Source organism: Lonchura striata, chromosome 6 (assembly GCF_050655825.1).
Source record: "Lonchura striata isolate lonStrDom1 chromosome 6, ASM5065582v1, whole genome shotgun sequence".
Taxonomy (NCBI): Eukaryota; Metazoa; Chordata; class Aves; order Passeriformes; family Estrildidae; genus Lonchura; species Lonchura striata.
This window is the reverse complement of record NC_140708.1, coordinates 12,353,986-12,380,603: the sequence shown is the minus strand read 5'-3', so window position 1 is coordinate 12,380,603 and position 26,618 is coordinate 12,353,986. Positions and strand designations below refer to the sequence as shown.

At 42.5% G+C, this 26,618-nt stretch overlaps 1 protein-coding gene across 31 annotated transcripts in view; it reads right to left on the bottom strand.

Moving 5' to 3' along the window:
* Positions 1 to 26,618, bottom strand: part of ANK3 (ankyrin 3) — a 336,993-nt gene that overhangs the window by 83,528 nt on the left and 226,847 nt on the right. For 29 of the 31 annotated variants that reach the window (XM_085583164.1, XM_085583159.1, XM_085583165.1 and 26 more), the window contains 9 exons: positions 21,476 to 21,673; positions 19,647 to 19,745; positions 17,906 to 18,004; positions 16,561 to 16,659; positions 14,343 to 14,540; positions 13,823 to 13,921; positions 13,001 to 13,099; positions 9,129 to 9,326; positions 6,669 to 6,767 (listed from right to left, as the gene is read on the bottom strand). In XM_085583164.1, the coding sequence (XP_085439290.1) occupies positions 6,669 to 6,767; positions 9,129 to 9,326; positions 13,001 to 13,099; positions 13,823 to 13,921; positions 14,343 to 14,540; positions 16,561 to 16,659; positions 17,906 to 18,004; positions 19,647 to 19,745; positions 21,476 to 21,673 (1,188 nt within the window). The remainder of the gene's footprint in view (positions 1 to 6,668; positions 6,768 to 9,128; positions 9,327 to 13,000; positions 13,100 to 13,822; positions 13,922 to 14,342; positions 14,541 to 16,560; positions 16,660 to 17,905; positions 18,005 to 19,646; positions 19,746 to 21,475; positions 21,674 to 26,618) is intronic. The other 2 variants (XM_085583173.1, XM_085583175.1) reach the window with 1 other exon arrangement.

Genomic DNA, 26,618 nt, shown 5'->3' with positions numbered 1-26,618 from the left:
CAGCCCACAGCTGAAAAAGCTGGAGCAGTAGCTTAAATGAACTGAACACCCAGACATCATCTTACAGATCTTGTTAGTTTAGGGTTGGCCAAATAACTTCCTGTTCCAAGGAGTGCCTGGAGTCTGACTCTCTGACTGGGCTCCCTGGGCTGTCCAGAGTCTTGATTCTTCAGCAGAATGATGACTCACAGTCATGTACCTCAAACACAGCTTCTACAGCCCCTGTCTCTACATGGGCCAAAGATAAACTCAGATTAAAGGATGGCCAAGCTATCAAAACAATTCAAAAAACAGTAAAAAAATAAGGCTGTGAGACCTTGTCCTACAAAACCTTAATTCCCTTCTCCCTCTTCAAAATACAGGCCTCTTAACATGACCAGCAAGGTCAAAGAAAAAAAAAGTCAGCATAAAACCAACTGGAGAGATGAAATCCAAAGTCAAGGACCACCTGCCAAGAACCCCCTGCGAATAACCCTAAAACATTAAAATCTGGAGCATATCAGAGAGCCAAGACCAGCTGATCTCAACTTTCCCTTTGAAGTGATCTGTAAAGGCTCCTCTCCAGCCTGTAACAATGAATACTGAAAAAGGAGCTATCAAACCCCCCATATTTACTGCAGTGCAATGACAGTTTCCTTCTAGAAATGGTGTACACGGAGACTTACACGTGGTGCCTACAAAAATGCCTGGAGGAGCAATTATTGATGCTCTTTGTCACTCTTGACGAGTCTGCTGTTTAAATCAGAGACTAAGTGAAAGCTTTTCTTCCTTCTCCTTCCAATTAGCAGTGGAAATCATGACATTTCCAGGGTCACAAATCAGCTGATTCTGAAGGAGGCCTCCTCTACAGCTCTGGTTGTGTGTGCAGCTGGAGGGGTGTGCACTGAAAGGCAGCTCCTGCCACGGGCACGTGTCCCCAGCAGCCGTGTGGGCACCTGCTGAGCCTGGTGGCAAAACACCAGTCCTCTGCCTGAGGTCCTTGGAGGGTCCTGGCAGCTTCCTTTTAAGTTTGCTGTAGCCTGTGGTCACCTCGTGTCAGGTCCTGTTTGGCTGACAGCAGAGGGACAGAGATGTGACACCGTGCCACGGCTGGCTGGGCACGCTGGCCTCGGCGCACAGCACGGGGCTGTTCGTGTTCCCAGCCAGCAGCACAGGGAGCCTGGCATGGCTCAGAGTAAAACTGCCCAGCAAATGCCCTCTCAGTGCCTGAAACGTCTCTGTTAGAGCTCAGGTTCCTGTACCCAGCTCCTTCCAGCTCAGGAAGGCACAGCAATTGTATCCCAAGATCCCCACAAAAACCAAGGTATTCCAGTGACTGCTCTGAAACACTCCAACTTCAGGTTCTGCAATTACACCATTCAATTAACAATTAAATGAGCAATTCTCAAGGCTACTTGAGCTTGCTACTTTCATTGTCTATAGAAAGTTGCCCAGGAGGCTAAAATATTTTACTTCAAAAGGTATTAATAATTAACCCACCCACAAACAGACAAAACCCCCAAACAACAAAAATCCCATTTAAAAAAAACCCCAAAACCAAAAGCAAAAACAAAACAACAAAACCCAGCTCACAATTATATAAATTTCTGCACAGCCATTCAGGCTTAGTTATAATTACTGGCAAAGCACTAAGGGATTTAGGAGGCAGCCTAATTTTGAAAAAGTTACTTCCAACAAAACCAGGGCTTTTGTTTAACACAGCTCTAGCAGACATCACCTTCTGGCTGTTTTAAAGAATAAGCAACAACAGGGGAGTTAGCTGGGAAGAGTTTATCAAGAGCTACAAGAATACGTGCTAAGAAAAGAGAAAATAATAAATAATGAACTTTTCATTTCTGATGGAACACATAAGGAATACCTTATACCCTTGCCCTTCAGTTTTTACTTTTGAGGGGAATTATCACAAGTCTTGTATATCATGTCAGTGAATTACTTTAATATCCTCCACTGGTAATAACCGTAAATCTTAACAGCTTGAATTACTGCATCTTTCTAGTCATGCTGACTCTCAAGCTGCTCAGTTTTTGTTTTTCTGCTGTCAATGTCAGACAATGAAGCTACAGTATTGTTGTTTACAGAGCTAGAAATTGCTTTAGATTCAAAGATCATGAAGGCCTGGCTGAATGAAACAGGCAAACCTACGTGTACACACACAGACACTTCCCTGCCTTGCTGAATCAGGACCTAACATGTTGCAGTACCTTGCAAAGGTTCATTATTGCATATTATCAGGCTGGAAATTTCCACAGAAACGTCTTGATAACAACTGAGCACGTACAAAGAGCCAAGGAGAGACAGTTAATGCACCATGAAGATATACTGAAAACACCTGTGTTTGAGTGTTTGTATGAAAGTGATTTTTCTCAATAGTGCTTCCCTCCCTCCCTGCTCCTTCTTATCTCTTCCTGCATCTAAAAATTAGATATTCCAATGGAAAAGCTGAATCACTGTTATGGTCTCAGGCTGCTATGGGGCTCCTGTCAGAACAAAGCAGGCAGACATGAATTAATCTGCAATAAAAATCCCAGCTCAACCTGCAGAAGAACATCATGACCTCTCGGCCACCATTATGTCCTACCACAACTACAGTTTTAGAAACAAAAGGCAGTTTAATACTGGCTTTGTTCTCCAGTCAGTCATCAGCCAGGGACTGGGAGACCATCAGCTCTCCCAGGGGAGGCCCAACACCAAAAGCAGTGTAGTGACTGCTGGACTAAAAAAACCTGCACTGAAATAAAAACTCCAAACCCTACCTTTTGCCAGTCCATCACAGTACTGCTGTATCCTACAACTGCACTCTCCAATGGGATAAAGACTGGAAAAATGACATGTGGAGACCTGCTGAGCCATGAAACAATATTTACTCATGCCAACTACCAGCACAAAAGCCCTGAAACAAAAGCAACACCACATGTACCAGGACAGCTTTTTACACTCAGTGTGACCACCAGAGCAGGGAGATCTGCTTGCAGCCATGGCTCCAGACTGATTTTCAGCTCCCAATATTATTGTGAAGGGATGAGCATGCCTTGTGTTAAGGATGATGCTGCACAACACATTTTCAGCACCAAAAACTCTTTAGCATACCCAAATTCAGGCAAACCAATGAAATGTCAGAATAGACAAGAGCTGCTGCCTTTGCTGCAGGACAATAACATGACTTCTCTGAACACCAAATTCAATTATTAAAGCTCTCTAAATGTGGAGGATTTTGAAGCAGCTCAAACTTTACCACCTGAAGTGTATTTTCTAACGTGGCTGAGTTTAAACTACCTAACAATTTCATTTTTCAAGTGGTAGGAGCAGCCTTATGGCCTCTCAGGCACTGGCTCTGGCCTGCTACACCAGTGTTGTTTACACTTCAGCACTGATTTAGACTCCTGCAGCTCTGGGATTAGAGGCTATTTAGTTAATTGATGCAGCAAAACCAGAGGGATCCCACAACACTATTAAAAAATACACTTCATAACCAGAAGCTATTCTTCCTTTCATGCCTTTTTGTACTATAAAGGTCAGGAAAAAAATTTCTTGGGAGGGAAACCACCCCAAGAGAGACTCACAGATGCAATTGTTCACTTCTGAGAGCAATTCTGAAAATGCTCATAACAGCCAGAACTGATCCTAACCATTCAGACTAATCCCCTGTACAAGTGATTTTCTGCAATATTGGATTGTTTTTTCTTCCCTGATACAGCTTCAAGATGCAAAATGTGTTTCTGCCCCATCTTCTCCTTTAACCAGCTGAAAACTCCCCAGAGTGTGTGCAGAGTCAGAGCTCCCATGTGTCAGAACTGCAGACTCTAGATGCTTTCACAGGGAGGGTAAGTTATATATAAATGATGACTAAAGACGAGGAAGATGATAGTTCATTGGTCCCTACTCAAGAGTTCAATGACCTACTGATATTAAGTTAAACGATATGGAGTGTTCTCCCCCTGTTGACAGGTACTGTGCTGGAGTGACACAACCTATGCTTGCTTATCCTGGGAAATGAGACATATGATAAGGAGGGAAAATAAATAAATAAAACCAACGGAAAAAGCGCTACTGAACAGTCATCCACACCCTAAAAACTGAGGTAAGGAAACAGAAGGTTCATGGTGACTCTGCTGGTAGCAGAGATCCCCAATATAATGTCACTCTGAGCTGTGCTGCTTCACTGACTTTTAAGGCACGGATGGCCACATCTCTGCTGCTGTATGTCCAGAGGAATGAATCCCAACTGGACATGCTGGACAGGATTGTGCAAACATGCAAGCATAGCAACAGTGCCTCTGAAGCCAACTCAGCTGTTGCTTATCTTGTCCCCCAATGCCTCTGGTTTTAGAGGCAGAACGTACAGTTAATCCAGCTAAATGGGAGAGCTTGTAACTGCAGGGCTGCTATTTTACAAGGCAATCATTTAACCTTCACCTGTATATCATATTCTTATATCATAACATTTTTCCTTCACTGTGGAAATTCAGGGTTTTTCAGGAAGGAACTCAGGGTGATCATCAGTTTATCCAGAAACTATTCCCTGCTAATACACCCAGAACTGCACTGGCCCTTTCCTTACATCACAGGCAGCAGTGAGCAGATATCTGGCAGACAGCTCCATGGGGCTGGCTCTGTGGAGCCTGCAGGGCTCACTGCTGCACAAACCCAGCAGATGGGACCCTGCAGAAGCCAGTGGAAAAGCACCAAGTACGTGCCAGTGCATAAGCATCAAGCTCATTCCACTCTAACCGAATCCTGCCAGGCATGTGGGCACTCTCTTCCCAAGGAGCAGACAGTGCCCTGCAGCAGGGAGGACTAACTAGTAGGGTGAACAGGAGGACAAGCTGCTGTGGATGTTCTTTCCCACAGAAGCCTACAGGATGGAGAATTTCCCCAGACAGGTGACTTCTTACAGCCCAAAGCAGTCCTGCTTAAACAGAACCTGACTTGTGAGTCCCTAAGCTACTTCCTAACAATTATGGAGCAGTCCCATGGAAACAAGAGTGTGCTGGGAAACTATTCTTTATTCACACTAGTTACACGCAAAACTGAGGAATGAGGGTGAGCAACAAGGGATTTACTTCTGTCTTCTTTAAAATCATATGGCTATTGCTGATCATGTTGCACACAGTCAAATATGACTGTATTTTCTGAAGCTGAGTACAGAGTTCCTGCAGCTGCACCATGCTATCCCTGGGACCCAGCAGACGTGTCCTGCCTGCTTCTCAGCTGTGACAGTAGCTCAGATGCTTCCACCACCCCAGTGTGACTCAAAGGCCACTGCAGCCCAGAATGGGATCCTGTGGGACACTGGAGAGCCAGCAAAGCAAACACGTGTGTCTGCCTGCACCTGTCAGTATAAAAGTCTCCTCAGACTGCTTGCTATTTGTGGGACAGCCAAGAGCACTGCACAGAGGGGCAAAGGGAAACACTCAGATGAGTTGTATGGCTTGGGAGGTGATTCAGCTCTGGCCAAGTCAAAAGAACAGGTTCTGCAATGTCCTGCTACTGAAACCAACACCAGGTAGAAACTATCTCTAGAAAGACAACCACATTCGTCGGAGGAAATTGTGCAAAGAATGAACCAGGGCAGATCTCATCTGCTACTGGGTGATCTGACAGATTCTTCTTTAAAATACAGACTGAGGATATGTTACAAAAGTATAAACCTGGAGAAACTCCTGGGATTTTAGCAAAACTCTTTCAGGTTTATGTCAGGATAATGTTACTGAAATCAGTAGCTGGTACAATTGGAATTACACTGTAGAGAAATCAGATAACAATGACTTTTCCCTCTGCCAAAGATTATAATCGGCTGAGCTGCAGCCAGACATGATGATGGACTCAGCCCTTTCTGAGCTGTCAGTGTAATATGATAAAATTTCTGGACAGTCTGACACACCTGGATGTTCCTGGCATGCCTAACTTGTGGCAGAGAGCTGTGAAAGCTACTCTTCTGCAAAAGAGTGCAGGCCAGATTGTGAGACCTGGCTCATTTAGCCAATTTGATCCGCTACAGTCCAAGAATTTGATCTCAACCAATTTCTTGCCCAGCTAAAGGAATGCCTGCAAGATCTAGACAATGCATGAGGAATGTAAGTGCAATCAACACTGAGATCATTAGCATTAAATTCTGAGCACTGTGCACCATTAAGGGAGCATAAAACTTCTTCTGTAAAGGGTCTTTGCTTCAGGACATGGATCTTAAATGCAATACTGTGAAGTGGGAGGTGTCATTGCTGGGGGTCTCAAAAACCATCCCCAAGCACCTTGAAAATCCAGGTCTTTTACTTAGGAGTCTGAATATTTAGACAAAACTATTTTTAGGCAAGTAAATTTGAAATGGACCACCACTGCACATATGTATTTCATATTAGATAACAGTTTCCTTACTCAAAAACTAGATCAATCCCACTTACCTTCAGTGAAGCACAGTAATAGGATACAATCTAAACCTATATTGATTTAAATATTTGGCAAGAAATAAGCTTACTGCTCAAAGGCTGAGCTTGACATTAAACACCCGAGCTCATATATCTTCAGTTTTCAGAATATATTCTGCAATAATTTATTACAAGGAACATTTCCCTGCTGTGATTTCAGTTTGACCCTGAAATCAATTCCTAGCCCTGTCCAGAGGCTCGTGGCTCCCTGGAAGGAAATGTTTCGTGTGACAGTGGTGTTCATACCTTCGTCTGTGCATCAACAGCAGCTCCCTGGTTAACCAGAACCTCTGCTACATTGACCCTGTCCTCTTGGGCAGCCAGGTGTAGGGGCGTCAGTCCACTCTGTAAATCAGAAACAAGAAATAACAATCTCCAGAGGAGGCACACGACTACTAAAATGCAAATTCAGGTATCAGTAAGACTCTAAATATCTGACTGAATTTAAAGTTACACATTCCACTTTCACTGTGTAAGGTGCTTTGTTATCACACTGCTGCTGAGCAGGAAAGTACAATTCAAAAGCCAGGAATATGATGTTTCTTTAAGACAAGGAAGATTTCTCCATGCAGCGTTACGTGTGGGATAGCAAATTAGAGCACTTGAAGGAAAAGTCACACTGTATTTTTTACCTCTTAATTTACTTCCTTATAATGAGTCAGACTTTCAAAGCAATATTGAATCATTGTTTACACTTCTGCAAGATTTTTTACAATCACTCAGTTTTATCCTTACCATTTACTCCTCTACTTGACCATTTTCAAACACAAACACAAAAGAATAAAACTGCATTTCTCTGAGATCAGGCTAATTTCTCTCTGCTCAGGGAGCATACAGATTGGACAGAAAATGTGTACTGATAGCAATTTTTCTTATTTAAACCTCAAGATCTAAATATCCTTAAAACCTCAGAAAACGATGCAACTTTCTGCCACATAAAAGGGGTAGAAGACAAAAGAGGAAAGAGAGAGAATCTGCTGAGGAGATGTTGTTAGGAATGAGAAAGAATATACTTTCCTTGCAAATTATGGTTAATTTTCTCTCCTGTTCCTACTGCCTTTAGCACCAAGGACAGAAGAGCAAGTGGTAGCAGTTGTCACATCAGGCTGGAGCACTCACTAAGTTTCCTAACCTTGAACCCAAAATCCACATCCATGGTGCACTCCCTACCAAGGCCAGTTATTTTGAGATCTCCCCACTGCATTTCACTCCAAGATGCAATCCTGATGATAACACAGCTTAGGTGGGTCACCAGACACAAATATGTAACAGTAACCAACTATAAATTACCTAATGGAACCTGGATATTAATGGCCAAACCTTCTAAAAAGATTAAGTAAGTGCTCAGTATGGGGACTCTGAGTATGTAGCTCCAAACCATTCTGTGGGTCCTGAAGAAATAAATGTTCTTTTTACTCCCATGCAAAGCTGCAAAACTCAGAATTCAGCAGGCTTTAAACATCTGGCTTCAAATGTAAAGGTGCTGTGCTCTGAGGAAATGTGCATCCCTGAGAGGATGGAGGGGAATTACTCCCCAAAGGTGGTGTTATCAGCACAGTGAGAAACTGCAGATTACAACTGAACAGATTGCTGGATGCTGCAGGTAATTAACCTCTGGTGGCACTGAATCAATGTGCCAAGCACTTCAATCATGCTCCCTGTATTAGCCTCAGCAGCAAAATGGGATAGCCAGTGGATGCAGAACATGTACGTGGCAAATTTCCCTGTGGAGATACAAAGTCTATCCTGCCCTGCATAACCCACACAGGACTGAGACTTGTGGGGAAAAAAAATCCACATCTGCATGAGAAGCTTTCTGAAGGAGGACCCACAAATGATCAAATTGGAAAGACAGAAGCAGGAAAACACAGCAGCCCTGTGCAGAACACCTACTGCTTCTCTAATCTAGCCACACAAATCCATTCTGAAACTGCACTTGACAATGTCAAATAACAATGTCTAGTGGGGCATTTAAAGAATTAAGGCTGTGCATCTACTGGAAACATTACTGTAGAGCAGACTTAATAGCCTATGAATTCACACATAAACTAAAATACATCAACTTTCCTTTCCTACCATCAGGAGAAATGACACCAAAAGTCACTGTGGGATAAGCAACATACCCTGGGGAGGAAAAATCACTTATATTGAGGAACACAATCTCAGAAAAAGTTGCTGTTATTATCCCATTAAAAAGTCACCATCCCTGAACAAGTCAGCTGTTACCATGAGGTGGCAATATTTGTTACTATGCACTAGTACATGTTATATTTTTTGTCATAAAATATTAGAGTGCTAAAAATGTCACATGTAAAAAAAAACCCAAAAAAACAATAGGAAATGTTACAATTACACACTTGAAAAATGGGCAGGCATATTCCTAGAGGTTGATAAATGACAGGTGCCAGCCCCAGTAGCCCCTGTGGGGAAGAAGATATTTTCTCTCTGGCCATGTTTTGGCAGACTAGCATAAATCAATGCTGGATTAATAAATTCCACTGCAGCTTGTGTTGGCACCAAACCTTGGGTACTACAAAGGTTCACTCGGTGTGACATGGCATGCTGCTGTGTGCTAGGAGAGTTGATGATGTGTGTTCAGACACCTCATGTGCAGAATCCCAGGGGGCAAAATTTAACCGCAGGGCCTTCCCCTCCTCATCCCATTTCTCCATCTGGGCCTCATCCCCAGGCAGGGGGGACACTCACCTTGTTGCTGAGGTTGACATTAGCATTTCTGGAGAGCAGCAGTGACACCATGTCCACGTGGCCGTCCTGGGAGGCGAGGTGCACGGGGGCGATGCCCTGCCGGGTGACGGCGTTGGCGTCGGCGCCGTATTCCAGCAGCGTGGTTGCAATGTCCATCTGGTTCTTCTTGGCAGCTATGTGCAGGGGTGTGTAACCATTCTGCCAACAGAAAGCACCTCCTTGTGAGCTGCTCACTCAACAAGGTGATAAAGCACTTTTCTGTACCTACCTGGCTCTGTGAATAATTATGCCATTAGTTCTAAAACTTCTGTCAAACACCGTCAAATACAATGCTAACGAGCTGTACGAACCAATGTATCTGATATTTAGGCAATCTTTTTTTTTTTTTTTTTTTTTTTTTAAGTAATGCTACAAAGAGGAAGATTCTGAAGTAAATTTTCAAATTTGGGAAAAAAAATACCTTTTCAGGAAAGGACAGTCTATAGAAATAGGAGTTTGAGTTTTGTTTCATAGACATTTGCTCTTTTCCTTAAATGTACATAAAATCTTGAACAAACAGAAGAGCAGGATGTGTGTTCATAACTCAGAACAGCTGTTATTGTTTGGGTTTTTTTACCCATTTCCCAGTGTGAATGAAAGCATTATGCACATGAAATATGGCCTTTCTTGCAGCATTTACCCTAAATCTTACTGACAGGCAGGATTTTTTCAGATCAAGGGAAAACTGAAACATAGAACTTTAGAATAATGTATTCCTTATCTTTTTATTCCTTCCAATATGTGTACCCAGGAAGCCAACCCCTAAAAATAAAAATGCATGATACAATTTCGTAACTAAAAAAAGACCAATAGAAAATAGATAAATGGACATAAAGAATAACTGATTAGCACACAAATGCCAAAACTCTGATGGAGGTACAACCAGTTTTTGGTACAGATTGCAATGACTGTTTAGTCAAGAACTTTCTTTCAGAAATGCATTAGCCCTCATTTTCAAGTAAATGACAAATGTGCACACATTTGTACTTGAATAAGAGACAAGGTCAGGGGGTATGAGACTCAACCTGCATAACTCATTTTGTATGGCATAATAAGTACCATTTGCATCTCAGATTCCCCAGCCCAATAAAATCTACCTAAAGGCACAAAGCTTTCACCTGGCTGGGCTCTACCTTGCACCCATGCTCCAAAGAGGAAGGGAGGTCACAAGAGATGCAGAGCAATGCAGGTATGAGCAAGGAATAAATACATAGGGGCTCACAAATTATTACAAGAGAGCTTTAATAGGAGCCTGGCAGCAAGAGATGCACAGTGCTAGTTTCCTGTGGAAAAGGTTCTGTAACCTTCAAAATTCAGTTCAGATTCAGTTCAGATCTTGGATACTAAGGAATTTGAAAGTGACACTCGGGAAACACAGTGCTACAATCAATAAAGGAAGCACATGGCCACTGCATTTTCACTTTGAAGATAAAGTGCTTCAGGAAAAACAAACATAATCCTCTCCCATAGACTTCCTGCATGATACTGCCATGTAAAACAACCACTGCCACATGAGCACCTAATAAATCCTTAATAGTACATGCTAAATCCTGCATATCTCCTAAAACATAACTCCTTAAAAGAGAGCTCATATTACATTATATAAAATAACAAATGCAGTTTCCAAGCCTCTTCCTTAGAAATGGGCATATATTGCTTTCAGTGGAATGGGCAGCAGCAGGTTGCCAAGAGAAGGGAATAAGAGAGCTGAAAAATAAAAGCTGAAATTCAGCTCAGTCCCAGTCTGCATCTTCTCCTCATAAAGGCAGCACTCTGTCACTAGGCATAGACAGAGAAGGGAACAGAGAAGTTTAGAAAGAAGGGTATTGGGTTATTCTGGTTGCCAGGGAAAGGAGTGGAAAAAGGGAAAATGGTTAAAGATGAAAGGACAGAGGAAAACTAAGGCTTTGGGGATGGCATGGTGAGGAAAAAAAGCACTGTAAAGTGGATGCCAAATTCAAATTAGGGATAAGCCGCACATGAAATTAGGCACAATTTTTACCTATGAAAGAGAAGAATGGTTCATCAGGATAACTGTTCCACAGCACTGTACTCTGACATGCCCATTTCCCATACCCTGTCACTTATCACTCTTCAAGACAAGTTTGCTGGGCTGGGCTAATGAGCCACTCTTAAGATCAGTGTTAAAGACAGTAGTGTCACAGGAAAGGCAACCACTGATGAAACTAACTGTGGAGCCAGTGATGAGATATGACATAACATTTATTTACTGGACCACATTTACAAAAAGTACAAAAAAATCATCTGCTGTTAACCAACATCAACTTTTGGATGAGTGCACAGTGGGTGCCTGAAGCAACAAACATGTTATGGTTAATTTTATTTAGTATTGATGCTCTGCTTACTGCTGCCATGGCTCACTTGCTGCAGAACACTAACAAATGCTTTCTTTTAGGCACACTTACAGCTGGCACTTGGAGGGCTGAAGTGGCAGCTGCAGAAGTGCTCTGTTACAGATGGGGAAGCTAAGGTGACCTGACACGTGGGTTTGAGCAATGCTGTACCACAGTCTTGAGGGCTTCCACCTTGGTTTGGACTTCCCAAGCCCTTGGCAGGGGCAGCTGCAATCCCTGCCCCTACAGGAGGCACAGCTCCCACTGGCAGCTTCTTTCAGTGAAAACTGGGTCAGTGCCTTCTCATCCTCTTCAGAAGGCCCTTCCTTCCCCCCGTGGGTTTGAGAGCGCCGTGCTGCAGCAGTGAAAGATCACGGCTCACTGCTGCGCCCCAGACTGCCGCTACGGACAGCGCCGGTTTTGAACCGGCGTGGCTGCTGGGAGCCCTGTTCATTTAGCTCCCGCTCCTTGCGCTGCACACCCTGGACCCGCCGGGCGTGGCACGCTCCATCCTCTCCTGCAGCCATGCAGAAGGGCTCCAGGGCTATGGCTGCACTCAGCCGTGTGTGAGAGGAAGGCAATCGAGGAGCACTGCCCATCTAACTACAACGCTGGCTTTTCCATTAGCTCTCCTTTCTCCACAGGCCTTTTCTTGGGCAGTGATTTAAGGAAATTGTCTGGCTTGTTTCACATGAGGTATTTACACTACACTTAACCTGCTTTAACCTACACATGTTTCCATCCTGCTTTACCTAATGTTCCTGTTCAAATATAGATTATACTCTGATTGATTATAGTATTTATCCATCCCATACTTAAAACTCAGATACACAAAAGAAATAGTTTAAGCTTCTCTAAATTCTCTTTGCTTTATGCACTACTAGCATAAATTTACATATTTATTCTTTCATATCCTTTGAAACATTACACTAGGCATTGTCTTGCCTACAGTAAATTACAATCAAAGCAGGGCTGTGACTAGTTTTATTTCTTGCCAGTCCATTTATGCTGGGGTAGAAGTATTGTGAAGCACATGAATAATTACGTGTATTGCGCTGAGAAACTTATTTGGCCTCAGAAGTCATCCTGTGGCACAAACAGAAGTACTCCTGCATAGCTGGGCTTCAACACCAAGCTTGCCCTGAACAGATCTTAAAATGCATAGATACAAAGTTGTCTAGCTTGGAGAAGTTACTGAAGAGGCTGGACAAATGAAAACAAAACTCAGTATTTTCTGAAACTAAAACTGGTGATTTGAAGCATTTCTGCATCTTTATTTGCTTTTTGGTTTTATTGCTATTTTATTCACCTGCAGGATTATTCTAGCAGCTTTATGTGGATGTGAGACATTAACAAACAAGGTCACTGAGCCTCCTGTAACTGCAAACATACACAATCTAGGAAGAACGGGGGTAGACAGGGAATAAAGTGACATAAAAAGCCTGGGTATTGCTCCCCCAGAGTGGCCAGTACTTGTACCTTGGCAGAGGCGTGAGGTGAAGCTCCCTGGTCCAAGAGGAGGAGGGCCACTTTTTGATTATCGTAGTGTGCAGCTACATGCAGTGGTGTTAAACCGCTCTAAAAACACATGCAGAACAAACAAGTGCTGTTACAGACTCTCTCCAGGGGAAACTCAGGAGTTTGGAAAATTCCAGTAGATAAGGTGAAAAAACACATTTGTTATTCATGCATCCAGAGTCTTTGGGAACTTTTAGAATCAAAAAATAAAACAAATTTGGAAATCTTTCATGAGCTGTGAAAGCCCCAGTCACTTTTCCAAGGGAAGATGAACAGAGAAGCACAAATTTGTGCTGCCCCCAGGGTAAGGAAGTCACACGCTCGGCAATGTTTTCCTTTTACTGCTGTGGATAAGTAAACTGCCCCTTGGATCTGTAAAAATCCAAGCTGGGCTGGTTTAAAAAGCTTGAGGTCTTTATTGGCCTTTGTCTCCCCCCACCCCCACCATGAGACTTGGGGAAGCAGAGCCAGCTACCCAAATACTCTGATAAGGACTGTCAATAGTCTGGGCAGGAACACAGGGGAATGGCTTGTCTCCATTCCCCTATGTGACTGCAGAGCACATCACTTTGTTGTCAATTAATGACAATAAAAGTCACTTTGCTGAGAGTTTGCTGGCTCTTGGCAGCCCCAGCAGGGACTGGAATACCACATGAAACCAATTTCAGCTGAAACCAGGCTGTGGATACTAGTGTGATGGTAAGTAGGTAGGAGGGCATTAGTAAATTATTATCTGGTTTGAGATGTTTGCTGTGCAAGTGGCAGTGGTTTCTTCTGTCCTACCTTTCCAGAAGCATCAGGAGATGCATTCTTCTGAAGCAGGAGGTTGGCTACCTCAATTTTCCCATACTTTGCAGCCACATGTAGTGGAGTGAATCCTTTCTGTAAGAGAAAGCAGGAATATAGCAGCCGTGGGCACTCTTTCTCAGGGCAAACAAGGTTTGTCTCTGAATTGCAAGGATGCAGCTGCTTCCATCCACCCCCTTAGATAATCCTGAGTACAGGCAGCAAGTCTGCAGATTCCCAAATGCCCTGTGAGGTCTGGTGGCCCTTCCCTTGCAAGGATAACCACTATCTACTTTTAACAAGGGAAGAGTCGGTTCCTTTCTTCACACTACCAAAGACCCAAGGGCAAGCCTATCAACACCCGCCTGGAATTTCTGCCCTGCATTCCTTCCATTCCAAGAAAATGCACGTCTGGTCTCTGGGCTGTGTTAAACATCAGGTCCTGAGGTACACGTGTATGACTCCTTCAGAATTCCATCCACAAGCCACAGGTGTGCCCTACGATTCTGCCACTCACCTTGGTGATGATAGACAGCGATGCACCGTGCTCCAAAAGAACAGCAGCTACATCTTCGTGCCCTTCCCGAGCAGAAAGGTGCAGGGGCGTGTAGCCCGACGTGGTGGCCGCGTTGGGAGATGCTCCCTGCTGCAGCAGCTGCTGCACGATGTCTGCCTTCCCCAGGCGGGCAGAAATGTGCAGCGGCGTTTGGTCATCCTAAACACAGAGGGAACAGCACAGGCCAGCGTGAGGAACTGCCCCTCACACTGGGACACGAGGTATTTGCTCACATTCTGTCACTTTTCAAAACTGCACACGAGCATTAATGCTGCTGAGGTCTTAGCGAGTGAATGCTGCACACTGGCTTTGTCTGTGTCATATTATAAAGATATCTTGCTCTTTGTGAGCACATCAAAAAATATTCCAGACAGTGACATAACCCATAAAAGTTAATGAATTGATCCATTTTCTTCCTTATCTGGATTTGCCTCACTTTGCTTTGGAGACCTCTCTTAAAACAAAGCTAGTGCATAATTTTGTTCCTCACATCTTGATCTCTTTTATATTTCACAGCAACATTTAATAGCTCCATCAATTATTGCCTGGAAACTTGCATAAAGTATCATAATTTTTGTGCTTTTTTAACTGGTGAATGATTGTTTGGTATTTTGCAGTTAAATTTTCTACAAGTGTAACTGATGATAGAGCATGATGTGGAAAGTAATTGTCATTTTCTACTTCTCATTCAGAAGACAATAATCTGAATAGTTTTAAGTATGGCATTTCCCTGACATGAATCTCATGGTTTATTTATTTTTCCTTCACTGAAAATATTAGGGTGTTGTGACCTTGTTCTGAGCATTTAAGACATAATTGCTCACCTCTTAATTATCTTGGTTTTGTATTTTTGTCCTCCCCCTTCTCTGTTGTACAGTTTTTGGATTAAGCACACTATCACAACAGTGTGGCCAAGCATCTTTCTCTCCCCATTTCCCCCTGCTGAATTCCCTACCTTTTGAGAACTGTCCTGCAGTTCTGGGCTGTTCTCTGCAAGGGAGACTTCTGCCCATGCCCATCCTACCAGAGTGATTTTACACCTCTGGATTTAGGATGGGAGCAAGCCAGGATATAAATGCTGCTCCTCTGCAGTGGAATTCTCTGACTGGAGGAGCATCTTTGTGGTTCTTAAATTATTTCAGTTTGTGCCTGTTCCCCACAAATTTCTCACAGCTGATGTTAGCACTGGTGTATAACCTACTGCTTGAATTTAGTTGTTATTTATGATAACAAACTGAACACAGGCAATGGCAGTTTGCACAAATTAAATCGTTCTGTGAATTTACTCAGAAAATATTTGCATGACTGCTTCTGAGCATGAGCTGTTCACTTTCAAGACTGTCTTTGGAGATACACAAACCACATGAATTGTCAGGCTATAGATATCAACCACATCTATTGCCAGGCTCCTTGCAGATATAAAGTGTACCAGCCAGAAATATTTAGTCAGAGTTCCTTATAAGTAGACAATCTTAACAGCAAACTTACTTGTGACACAATTCACAGATAATTTCACAACGAAAAATATTTTAGTTTTTTTTATGTTACATTCATTTTATGACCAACTGGGGAAAAATATTTCCTGAGTTTACTGATTAAGACTGCTAGTCATTGCACCCATTTATCTCCTTGCCCTGCCTGTTTCCTGAAACTCTTTGATTTCCATAACTTTGCATGCTTCTTCATGCCTCTTGACCATTTCTTTTTCCTCCACCCTTACCTTCCTCAACTGCAATTGTTTCTATCGGATCTGCTCCTTCTTTCCAGCCCTCTGCTACATCCCCTCACTGTGCCTCCTTCCTTTAGGTGGTGATCTTTTGAAGTCTATTTTTGAGTACATATAGGCTGTTGCTTTAGGGACATGACAGGGGACACCAGAAGCTGAGGGTTTCCAGTTCTGCTGAAATGAAAGCAGATTTGAGGAACTCCTCTCCCTCCTTAAATCCCACTTCAAAATAAAACTTCAAACACATGATCATTTATATTAAAAATTAGGATGGTATCAACCTGACACCTTCTGCCTTGTCTCTTACAGATCACTCGTGGGTACATAACAAAGTATCAGTGGGCACCACAGAGGCTTGGCTTCATCCTGTAGGGCGCACACAAGATGAATGCGAGTCCTTGCTTTGTCCAGCACAGATCAGCCAGGTCTGTTCCACCTGGGCCATCTCCTCACCTTGGCTTTTGCCTCCACCTGGGCTCCGTTCTGCACCAGGTACCGGACGACCTCTGTCTGGCCAGCTCTGGCTGCCATGTGCAGCGCTGTCTCTCCTCTCTGCATGCAGCAGCAAAAACACAACACAATTAACAACACACTGCAGGGAGAACAAACACCAGGTGCTTCACAAACACAGCAATACCGGCGACCCAGCTCAGAATGATCGCCACTAGAAAACTCTGCTGCACTTGTCTGTAGGATGTAACATTAAATCAGTATTTGACCTGACACTGTGTGCTGCAAAGCAACTTATTGCAGGGTCAGTTTCCCAACTCAGTAGTGCCTTTGTTACTATTTTTTGCTGAAAAGAGACAGTGCGATTTTTATATTATTTTCATTTTATTAGCAATGTTAAAAAATTATATCCTTTTTAATAGAGCTGAATTTAGTAAAAAATGTATTTCAAATTTTGTATATTCAGGCAGACATATATTTGGCTTTCCTTCTGTAATGTCTTATGCCTCTACTATCATTTGGTATCAAGCACTGAGGTGGCTGAACAAGAAGAAAAAATACCATTACTGAGTACATTCATCTAAGGCTTCATGGACGTAATGAAAGACAAATCCAAGGAAACCAGAACAATTCGGGAGAGAAAATGGATTCTATGTTTTTGGGTATCAGGGTTTCTTCAGGTACAAACATCTGCTAATTAACAAAAGGTGCTGCATTTTTACATAATTTAACAGAATTAGCAGGTGAGGACTTCTACAAAATACTGTCATCTGGCTGCACCTGTGTATGAAAAGTAAAAAGGAGGCCAAACCGATGAAGAGGATCAACATGCTTCTGGCTTCTCTTCCACTTGCCAACTTTCAAATACCCATGTAAGAGCGAGTTCAGTTTTAACATGTGCCCTGGGAGCCTTGGGGCACGCAGCACACAGCCAGCAGAGGAGGCTGGATGGACACAGGCAATATGTCCCCACAGTCTGCTGCAATCTGTTGAATTTGCCTTAAATGGCAGACCCCCAGGGTCTCGGGAGAAGACTGCTCAACAGTCCAGCCCAGATCTCAAAAATCACATCTGAGAAGCTACAGTATGTTTTTGTTCTTTACTTCAGAAAATGAAGAGATTAGAGCCTGCTTAGGGTCAGCCCCTTTGGAAATTTCCTCAACCTGCCAAGCATCTCCCAGGTAGGAGTCAGCAAGCTGCACTTTGCCATGACTCCAGCACCAGCCACAGGTGCTATGGAGGTGGGTGGTGGACAGCAGAATTAGGCACTTGATCCCAGTACTGCTCCCAGATATTATCACCCATTCATTCCCAGTCCTGCCTTGCTGAATGGAAACCTGTGACTCACCACATTGGTAGTGTTGGGGGATGCTCCATGATGCATTAGCTGTGATACAATATTTACATGTCCCATGAAGGCAGCAACATGGATTGGAGTTAGGCCCGACTGAAAAACAGACCAAAGTTCCATTAAAATACTTATTTCCACATACCCTTTTGACAATGTCATGATGAGAACATAAATTTTTCTAAAGCGGGTAAAGCTAGCTTCTGGCTCTTCTGAGAGGGTTTTACCTTCTTAAAACCATATACATGTGCTTAAATGAAAGGGCACACAGGACTGGGAGCACCTATGACTGCAGTTCACGAGCAAACATATAAACATTCTAGAAATTCAGTAGTTCTTCATCAACAAAATCAACCATAACCAAGCAAGATTCAGATTAGGCATTTGCTAAATATTGTCTTGGAACATGAGAAAATATATAGAAGCATTCCTAGTACAAAGGCAAGGCTTTCTGAAACATTCAGCTTGTGCAAAAAGATCACCATCATGAATCTGCATCACTGCCCTTACACAGTGAAAGCCCAACTGGAGAGAAAGAGAGGGAGAGAGAAGGAGAGGGAAAAAAAGGGAGCAGTCATTCAGCAGGGCATGACCTCAAGGATTTTGCTTTAAAAATCCAACCAATAGTTAATATTTCCCCACCTAGAATTTCCCTAAAGCTTCCTCACAGCTGCTTCTGCACAGCTGTGCCAACAGTCGGCCAGAGCCTTCAGAACGGCTTTTTGCTACCAAAAGAAGGAGAAAGCTCAGTGGATCTCTGGAAATCCCCATGATTTAGGCAGCTTCCCCACAGGTATATACAAGTCCTAGAGGGTAGAAGTGAGGAAAGCATTTATCTTTCTTTCTCATGCAGAACAGCAAACATGAGCAGGAAGGCAGAATAACTGGCTGAGTGTGTAAATTCTTTAACCTCTTTCAAACAATTTAGTATATGCTTTTAAGAGTTTTTAAACACTAGTCTGGAGCTGCATGAACTGTAGCCAGGGCAGACTCCTCTCCCTCAAGCAAGCCAGGAAGGGATCTGTAAGTTTTGCTGCTGAATAGTTAGAATAACCCCACACACAAACTCCATTTTGTGGAGATGAGCTATTCCCCATTGCACCTTGTTTAATCCATGGAATTCCCTGTCATTTTCTAACATGGCCCATTCCACAGTGGTCACACATTCATATATGTGGTCTTTCCTCACCTCCTAACTTGGTACAATATACATACATGGAGATGAAAATCCCCGTAGGCACTGAATTAATCTCAGAATTGTTCCAAGAACTGGGTGCAGACTTTCTCATGCTGACTGAAGTGACAGCATATTGATTTCTGTCTAGCTGATTTGTGATATATGATGGTGGGAGAATACAACTTCTTTGTGGAAAGCCAAAACCATTTTTTAAAACAGGACTTGAGTAAAGCATAGCCTTCACCTCAATGTCTGTAACAGAGCAAATTTCATCCTTAAGGCCTTAAATTACAGAAAGGAAATTGGCAGAAATGGTAGATTTTAGGAAGTTATTTTTGTTACATTTCACTTGTTATTTTCACTGCAATCCCAACATATATCAGTTTTTTGTGATTCCTTAGGGCAACTGACTTTATTGTTCAGTTTTATTATTTCATACTAGTTGAAAATAATTGTTGAGTTAATTGGTCCATGCTCTTTCAGAAAGACTGAAATATTAATCAATACAGATAAAATGAATTTTGTAAGAAAAGCAAAGAGAAGCATGCAAAGACCATTTCTTACCTCAGTTACAGCTTGAATTGATGCACCGTGCTTTAGAAGAAGTTCCATTACTTTTATTCTGTTCTTCTTGCAGGCAATGTGAAGAGGTGTGAAACCATTCTGGAAATGAGAAAGAACACACTTTTTGATGCTCTCATGTAATGAAAAAATAGAACTGCCTATGAAATTCACAAAAGAGATTTTTCCATTTTAAAGGAAAAACTCCCAAATTTATTTTGGTATACTACATTTTTCATGCATTAGAAAGTAAAAATTTATAAGAAGATAAAGATCTATTTCATATATCCAGTTGTAATTATGAAACATACTGCCCACCACAATAATTATTTATTAAAAAATCTCAGTTAATGCAAAGCTATCAAAACCTTCTTTTTTGCTTACCATATTCACTTTGAACTGGCTAGGGTTTTCTGCTGAAGTTTTTGAGAATTTGGGGTGGGTTTTTTTTAGTTCATTTTCTTTCAACCTTTTAGAACTGCTGGTAAGAAGAGCACTTCACCTTTTACAGGCTCTGGAATTTACATATTCTAAACTATTTTTACTACTCATTTTGTTTGTTTATTTTTTCCATTAATTCCCTGTCAGCTTACTGCAACTAGAAGTGTTTCACCTCTTCCTTTAAAAAAGATGTGTGCAGTGGGGTGATCATTAGAACTATCATCTTATTTAGTGTGAGAGGATACCACAGAAGAAAAAGTAAATCAGGAAATAGGCTGTCCAGAGCACCCACAATTGGTGCAGTAACATCAGAGCACAGAATGCTGATGCTGCTCAGTACAACAGAGCCTTTGCAGAACATTCTGGAAACAGCTGGCAGAGCTGATCCTTCAGATCTGATCAAAATTATCCTTTTTTTTTATCTGCCATATAGTAAATACTGTATGTTTTCATGATGTGAGGTCCAGGTCATTGTCTGTTCCAGGGTAGCAGCTCTCACCCCTCTCTTTGGCAGTGGACAAGATCCAGGGTGAGCTCAGCTGTGTTTCATATATTGTAATAGCTTGACCACAGACACCTGAATGCAGGCTGATCTGCCCCAAAAAGCACAGGGGCTGAGAGAAGGAATCTGTGGAGCCTGTGCTGCCTTCAGGAGAGTCAATCCCACCTGGCCCCTGAGGGTTTCAGGAGCTCACAGAGCATTTCAGGAGTTGAATGAGTTAGCATCAGGCTGTGAAACCAATCAACCCAATTCATGTCAGAATGTAAATTTGTTTGGAACAGTTCTTGAAGAACAAATCAAAGACATTTTAAACAGAATGGACTGAGATTTCAATTTGAACAAAAGGCATTAATGCATTCTGTTTGTATGCAGTTTACCTGCACTAATGTATTTTGCTGCTGAAGTTGTTTCTAAAGTAGAAAGGCATATGACTCCATTGACATAGAATACCACAAATACTCATTATGTAACTCATTCCTACCTTTTACTGTTTCACATCACTGAGAACTTATGAAAATTCCCTAAATTTTAAATGTCACTGATTATTTTCTCTGTACAAACACTTGGAAAATAAGGATTCCCTCCATACCAAAAACTACAGCAGTTACGTCTGCAGCTGTTTCATCTACTCAAAATCATAAAAACCTACAAGGAGGAAAAAGTGCTGTAGTTGCACTAGAAATTCATAAATCACTGCTGACTGTCTGCAAGCAAAGGTCTCCTCTGCTTGCAGGGTACATTACTAACACTTTGAACCTGGAGCGTTTGCTCTTGGGCTGCAGCACATCCTCTCTGTCAGCCACCAGCTGGCAGAAAACAACTCCCAGTAAGTCCCAGCACAACTTTGCAGGAATGTTTGGCTGTGAACAGCACCCTGCTGTGTACTCACCAGTGCTTTGGCATTGGGATTAGCTTTCTTGTCCAAGAGAACCTTGGCGACTTTGTAGTGGCCGCAGTGGGCAGCAACATGCAGCGCCGTCAGGTAGTCATTGGTGACATCGTCCACAGGCACGTTGTGCTGGATCAGGAGCTGAACACAGTTTAGATGATCCCCTTGTGTTGCCATGTGCAACGGAGACAAACCATTCTGCCAACAGAGAGAGCCAGCACGGATGGGTTAGAGGATGCTCCGAGAAGGGAAACTCCTCCGCATTGTTCTCGGAGTGTTTGTTGTACGAAGAATTTTACAAGCCCAGAGAGAAGCCAAAATAAACTTAACATGTTCAGTGTGAGGATGGAGGTTCTTACTCCAGAATTTGAATCTTGTTTTGTTAGAGTTTGTAGGCAGCCCCAGACTGAAAAACCATCATAACATACCAGCCATGCTCTAAATGTAGCTTCCTTCCACGGCATGCCTCAGACAAGCTGCTCAATTTACATGAGTTACATCAGGAACAGCACTTTGTGACTTTTAACCCCCCAGCCAGGGAATTTGCTGGTTTTTAAAGTGGAATTAAAACTCGCCATTCTAAATGTGGCCTGTATAAACCAGGCATGGCAGCACAGGTCAGAGCATCACCCTGTGAAATCTACAGCCCTCCTTCATCCCTCCTTACGTGTTTTACTGAATTTGGGTTGTACACATGCTTACACCATATTATCCAACTCTGGAGACCACTCTTCCCAGTCCACAGTGGTAAAACACCAAAAGCTTCAACTGGGCTAAAAATCTCTGAATAAAACCTCCATGCTGTGACCTACCAGGAGCAGTGGTAAAGCTGTTCCACCAGGGAAACCCCTGAGAGAGACTCATGCACCAGTGAATCATGTCTTGCCATGTTTAAAATACTGAGAAAAGCTGCCAAAATATATTGTATTTCCAGAATAAAACAGTGAGAGAAAATTCTCAAAAATTGAAAGGCCTGACACTATTTCATGATAAAAGATTAAAAATATACGCTAGAATGAAGGAGCCTTTGTTAGCAGTGGTACACAGCTCCTCCTCCCAGCTGTAGGTTTTTTTTTTTACTCGATTCTTCTGATGCCAAAATTAGTTTTGAGTGCAGAAGCTATTCTTGTAGCAGCACACAATAGTTTATAAGCTGTAAGTGACTGCCAGTACACTGTGTCTGCATCGGAGAACACAAACCTTTGCTCACAGACGCAGTGCCCTCATGTGACCGCAGCCAGCAAAGGCAAAGCAGCGAGGCAGAACCAGCCCAGCTCTCGGGCTCTGAACCAGACCCTTCCTGTGGGAATCCCGAGCATCCCTCTGGCTGCCCTGGCTGCCCTGGGACCCTGGCAGGGGTCAGGAACCCCCCTGGACAGAGCCCCCAGAGACACTGGCTGTGATCTCTGGCCATGGAAAAGAGTTTTCAATCTTACAGGATCAATTACCAGCTCTGAGTGTTTGATATAAGTAATAATTAAGTGTGGCATGGGTGCAAAAGTAAAATTTTAGGATTCTAGATTAGGGGTCCAAAGGGGAAAAGATGGAGGAAATTGGGTGTGCCTTGTCCTTTTTCTCCTTCATGCCCTCCATGTCTCACTGTGGTGTTGGCATTTTTCTGTTGGTTCAGGCTGGGGACACACTGTCCAACGTAGGTGACAGATATTGGCACGTTATTGTAAATCCAGCCCAGGGAGTTTCTGGTATTTAATGTTTGTCACATCCCACTGAGGGCAGAGCCCCACACGCTGCCCTGCAGGACAGAGCTGGGCAGGGCAGCAGAACATGTGAGAGATCAACAGAATAAACAACCTTGAAACCAGCACAGACCAATTATGGCTTCTGCTTTGGCAGCAGGGCAGAAAGACAGAGACTTGCTACAATCTCAGGATCATTTAAACACCACAGATTCCATCACCTTCCCTCGGCCATGTGACAACAGCCAGAACCCAAAAGAAAGGTGGAAATACGCAGTGGAACAATATTTGAACTCGAGATGGAAGCAGGATGGTGAAAGCAAACAGGCGCAGCCTGTCAGAACTGGAGAGCAGTTTACTTGCAGCACTGAGACACGGACACTCTTGGACACAGTTCTATCTTTCAAGTAAGATTATCTCATGGGCATCTCACTTGTGATTTATGTTGGCTTGGATAAGCCTCTCTCCCATTCCCAAAGGCTACTACAGCAATTATCTGCATGGAAGCTTGATACTAACGAGGCATTTAAAATATTTTCACTGTCTTCTAGTGTAGTTAACAGTAGAACAAAAGAGATTAATTTCACTTGGTCACTGAGTCCTCCTGGTAACAGTTTATAACTGATGATGCTTTATAGGTGTGAGTAAAAAAATCATGAAACTTTAAACATCATCCTGCTCCATTTTTATAAGAAAGATCCTTCAGGTGAAATGTGTTGTTCTTCACAGTAACAGCCAATAAACCTTAATAGAGTAAGAGACTGAGAAGTTGATAAGAGACTCCCTTATAGTAGAGACTTGTACCAAAAAGACTGATATGGATGGAAAAGAATAAACAGAGCCAATCTGAAAAATCAGCAAAATACTTGATAAAAATCTACCATGGACAAGAGAAGTAAAGCAGCTAGCCAGACCTCACACAGAAAAGTAAGAGACAAGACTGGATGCTAAAGAAGATAAAAAAGACAAAAATATAGTTGGAAAATTGTCTTTTGTTATACTCTAAACCAGGTTTATTTCTACTGCAGTTGATGATACTCTATAACCTTACACAAGTTAATATTTCAATGCCACAGTCAAAATAAAAATATTACATGCAAGAGTGTTCTCCAGGCTCATATCCTTCTTGTGAGAGACAACCCAACAGTGACCCTCAGAAGTGATCTGGTGCTTTAGGATGGAGCCACTTTATAAATACTCTTACATTACTGGTTTTTTTTAAAGACTGCCAAGAAAATATCAAAAGAGACAAAAGTTCAAGATTAATCAAAGATTTTGACCATTAAGGACCATAACATCACACCATACCTTAAAACAACCAAATAGAAAAACCTCAAAACAAAACAGGGGGCCATAGAGATGGTACAAAGTATCAACTGTCTGACTAGGCAAACCTAAAATTACTGAGCTTATTTTGTAGCTGTGTCAAAGAGCTTTAATCTGGGAAAGTGCCATTAACTCTAGGACAAGAAAAAAGAAAAAGACAAAGAGCCAAAGAAGTCTGGAAAAGCAGCAATTAAAAAAAGATGTACAGTTATTGACAGGAATGTAATTTCTAGCATTCAAAATCACTGGCATGTTCAGGACTAGAATTCCCTTTTCATTTTGCCTGTAGAAATCCCCATATAATTCATTAGGTCACCACCTTCCCTGAAAATAAATCTAAGGATCTTCCAGTGCACAAAAGGGTCAGCACTACACTAAACCATCTCTAGCAGGAAATAGCTATCAAGCTGCAGCCTGGTTATTATTCTGAAAGAGTTTTATATAACATGAGAAAACTTTGTGAAGTTCAAATTCTTTCAAAGATGTGTCCTATTTCCAATAATATATGATTTAATTTGAAGAGAATGGAGCCACTTATTTTTGCAGAGGACAGTACTGCAGTTTAGTGCCAAATGAATGAATTCATTTATGCCGTTCAGAGGTACAGCCACTTCCTAGCTTACCTTCTGAAAGTGGTAAAATTAACACATCAGAAGGAACTGCAGGAAGTTCTGCACTTTCTTCTGTTCACTTTTTAACATGTAACAGCTTTCCCTCTTCCAGAGGGGGCTCTTATTTTGCAAAAGTTGTTTATATAAGCCTCTGCAGATCAACATCCAGTCTGTCTCTCAGCCTTAGGCAATTTCTAACCCACTATCCCATGTAATCTGCCTGATTTTGTCTAGTGAATTCAGGCTAGGCTGTGTGAGTCTGCTCAGGGAGAGCCACAAATTCAAAACTACAGTCCTTGAACAGCAGCTTAAGCTTGGGGATAACACCTGAAAATACAACAACACTCAACAAAGAAATGTAGTTCCTTAGCAGAGGTTTTCATTTACAATGGTGGAAATGGAAGAAATAGGGTGTATGTTTATGTGGATGTCCTTTGGTTTGGTTTGTTGTTGTGGGGTTTTTTGTTTGGTTGGGGGTTTTGTGGTTTTGCTTTGGTGGTGGTTTGGGGTTTTTTCCTTTCCTTTAAATAAAAAAAAAGACCTTTCCAAGAGGGTGAAAGAGCCTTTCTCCCTGGAGTATGAGCTCTAGGCTCCACGAGTGGCAGATGTGGCACAAGGGGTTCCTAGACAGCCCCTTGTGGTTCTCCCCTGCTCATGGAGTTTGCAAGCTAGGACTGTGGGAGCCCATGGAAATTCCACATGCAGAGGATGGGTGAAAACTGTCTGTCAGATTACCCATGACAGCCCTTGCCAGTGACTCACTGAGCAGAGGAAAGCTGGTGCCAACCTCCCCAAATAAATGCTAAATATAATCCAGTAAAGGGGGGAAAAAAGGAGGGAGGAGAAAAGCAGAATATAGAAGGGTGCTGAGACAGAATAGGACAGGATGACAGAGAGAGAAAAGAAATAACAACGGAAAAGAAATGTTGCTGAAACACACTGGTTACAGACTAAGAAAGAAAAACATGTAGTGGAAGGTTATCTTTGGAAAGAACCTCAACAAATTGCACAGCCCAAATGTCATCCCTGAATGGGGAAGCCATGGATTGCAGTGGTGCAAAGCAGGCTGCTGCTCTGAGATTTGAAATCAGCAGTAAAGCAGAGACCACTGCCAGGAGAGTTCTGGCAAGTGCTCCCTTTAATGCCAGCCCTTGGGCCTAAAGCAATCTGTGCATCCTGGCACAGGTGATTTGAAATTATCAGGAAGAATTTTGCATGATAAACTGCAGAAAGCCAGAGAGGGGAGAATCTGAAAATCAGGCTAAGTCCTTAGGAAATACGAGCTGTCTCTGCAAAGGGACATTGCTCTATTTTTATCTCTTGTCTCTTCTCTAGCCTTAGGGTAAATTGGTACAAGCTGAAGATTTATTGTAATCACTGTGTATTTATTCCAGGATAGACACAGAGTTCTTCAGCTACTGAAATTCTGAGGGATAGGGTTACCACACAAGCCTTTTTGGTTGGCACAGAAATCTTTTCTTGTATATCTCGATTTAACACATTTTACAT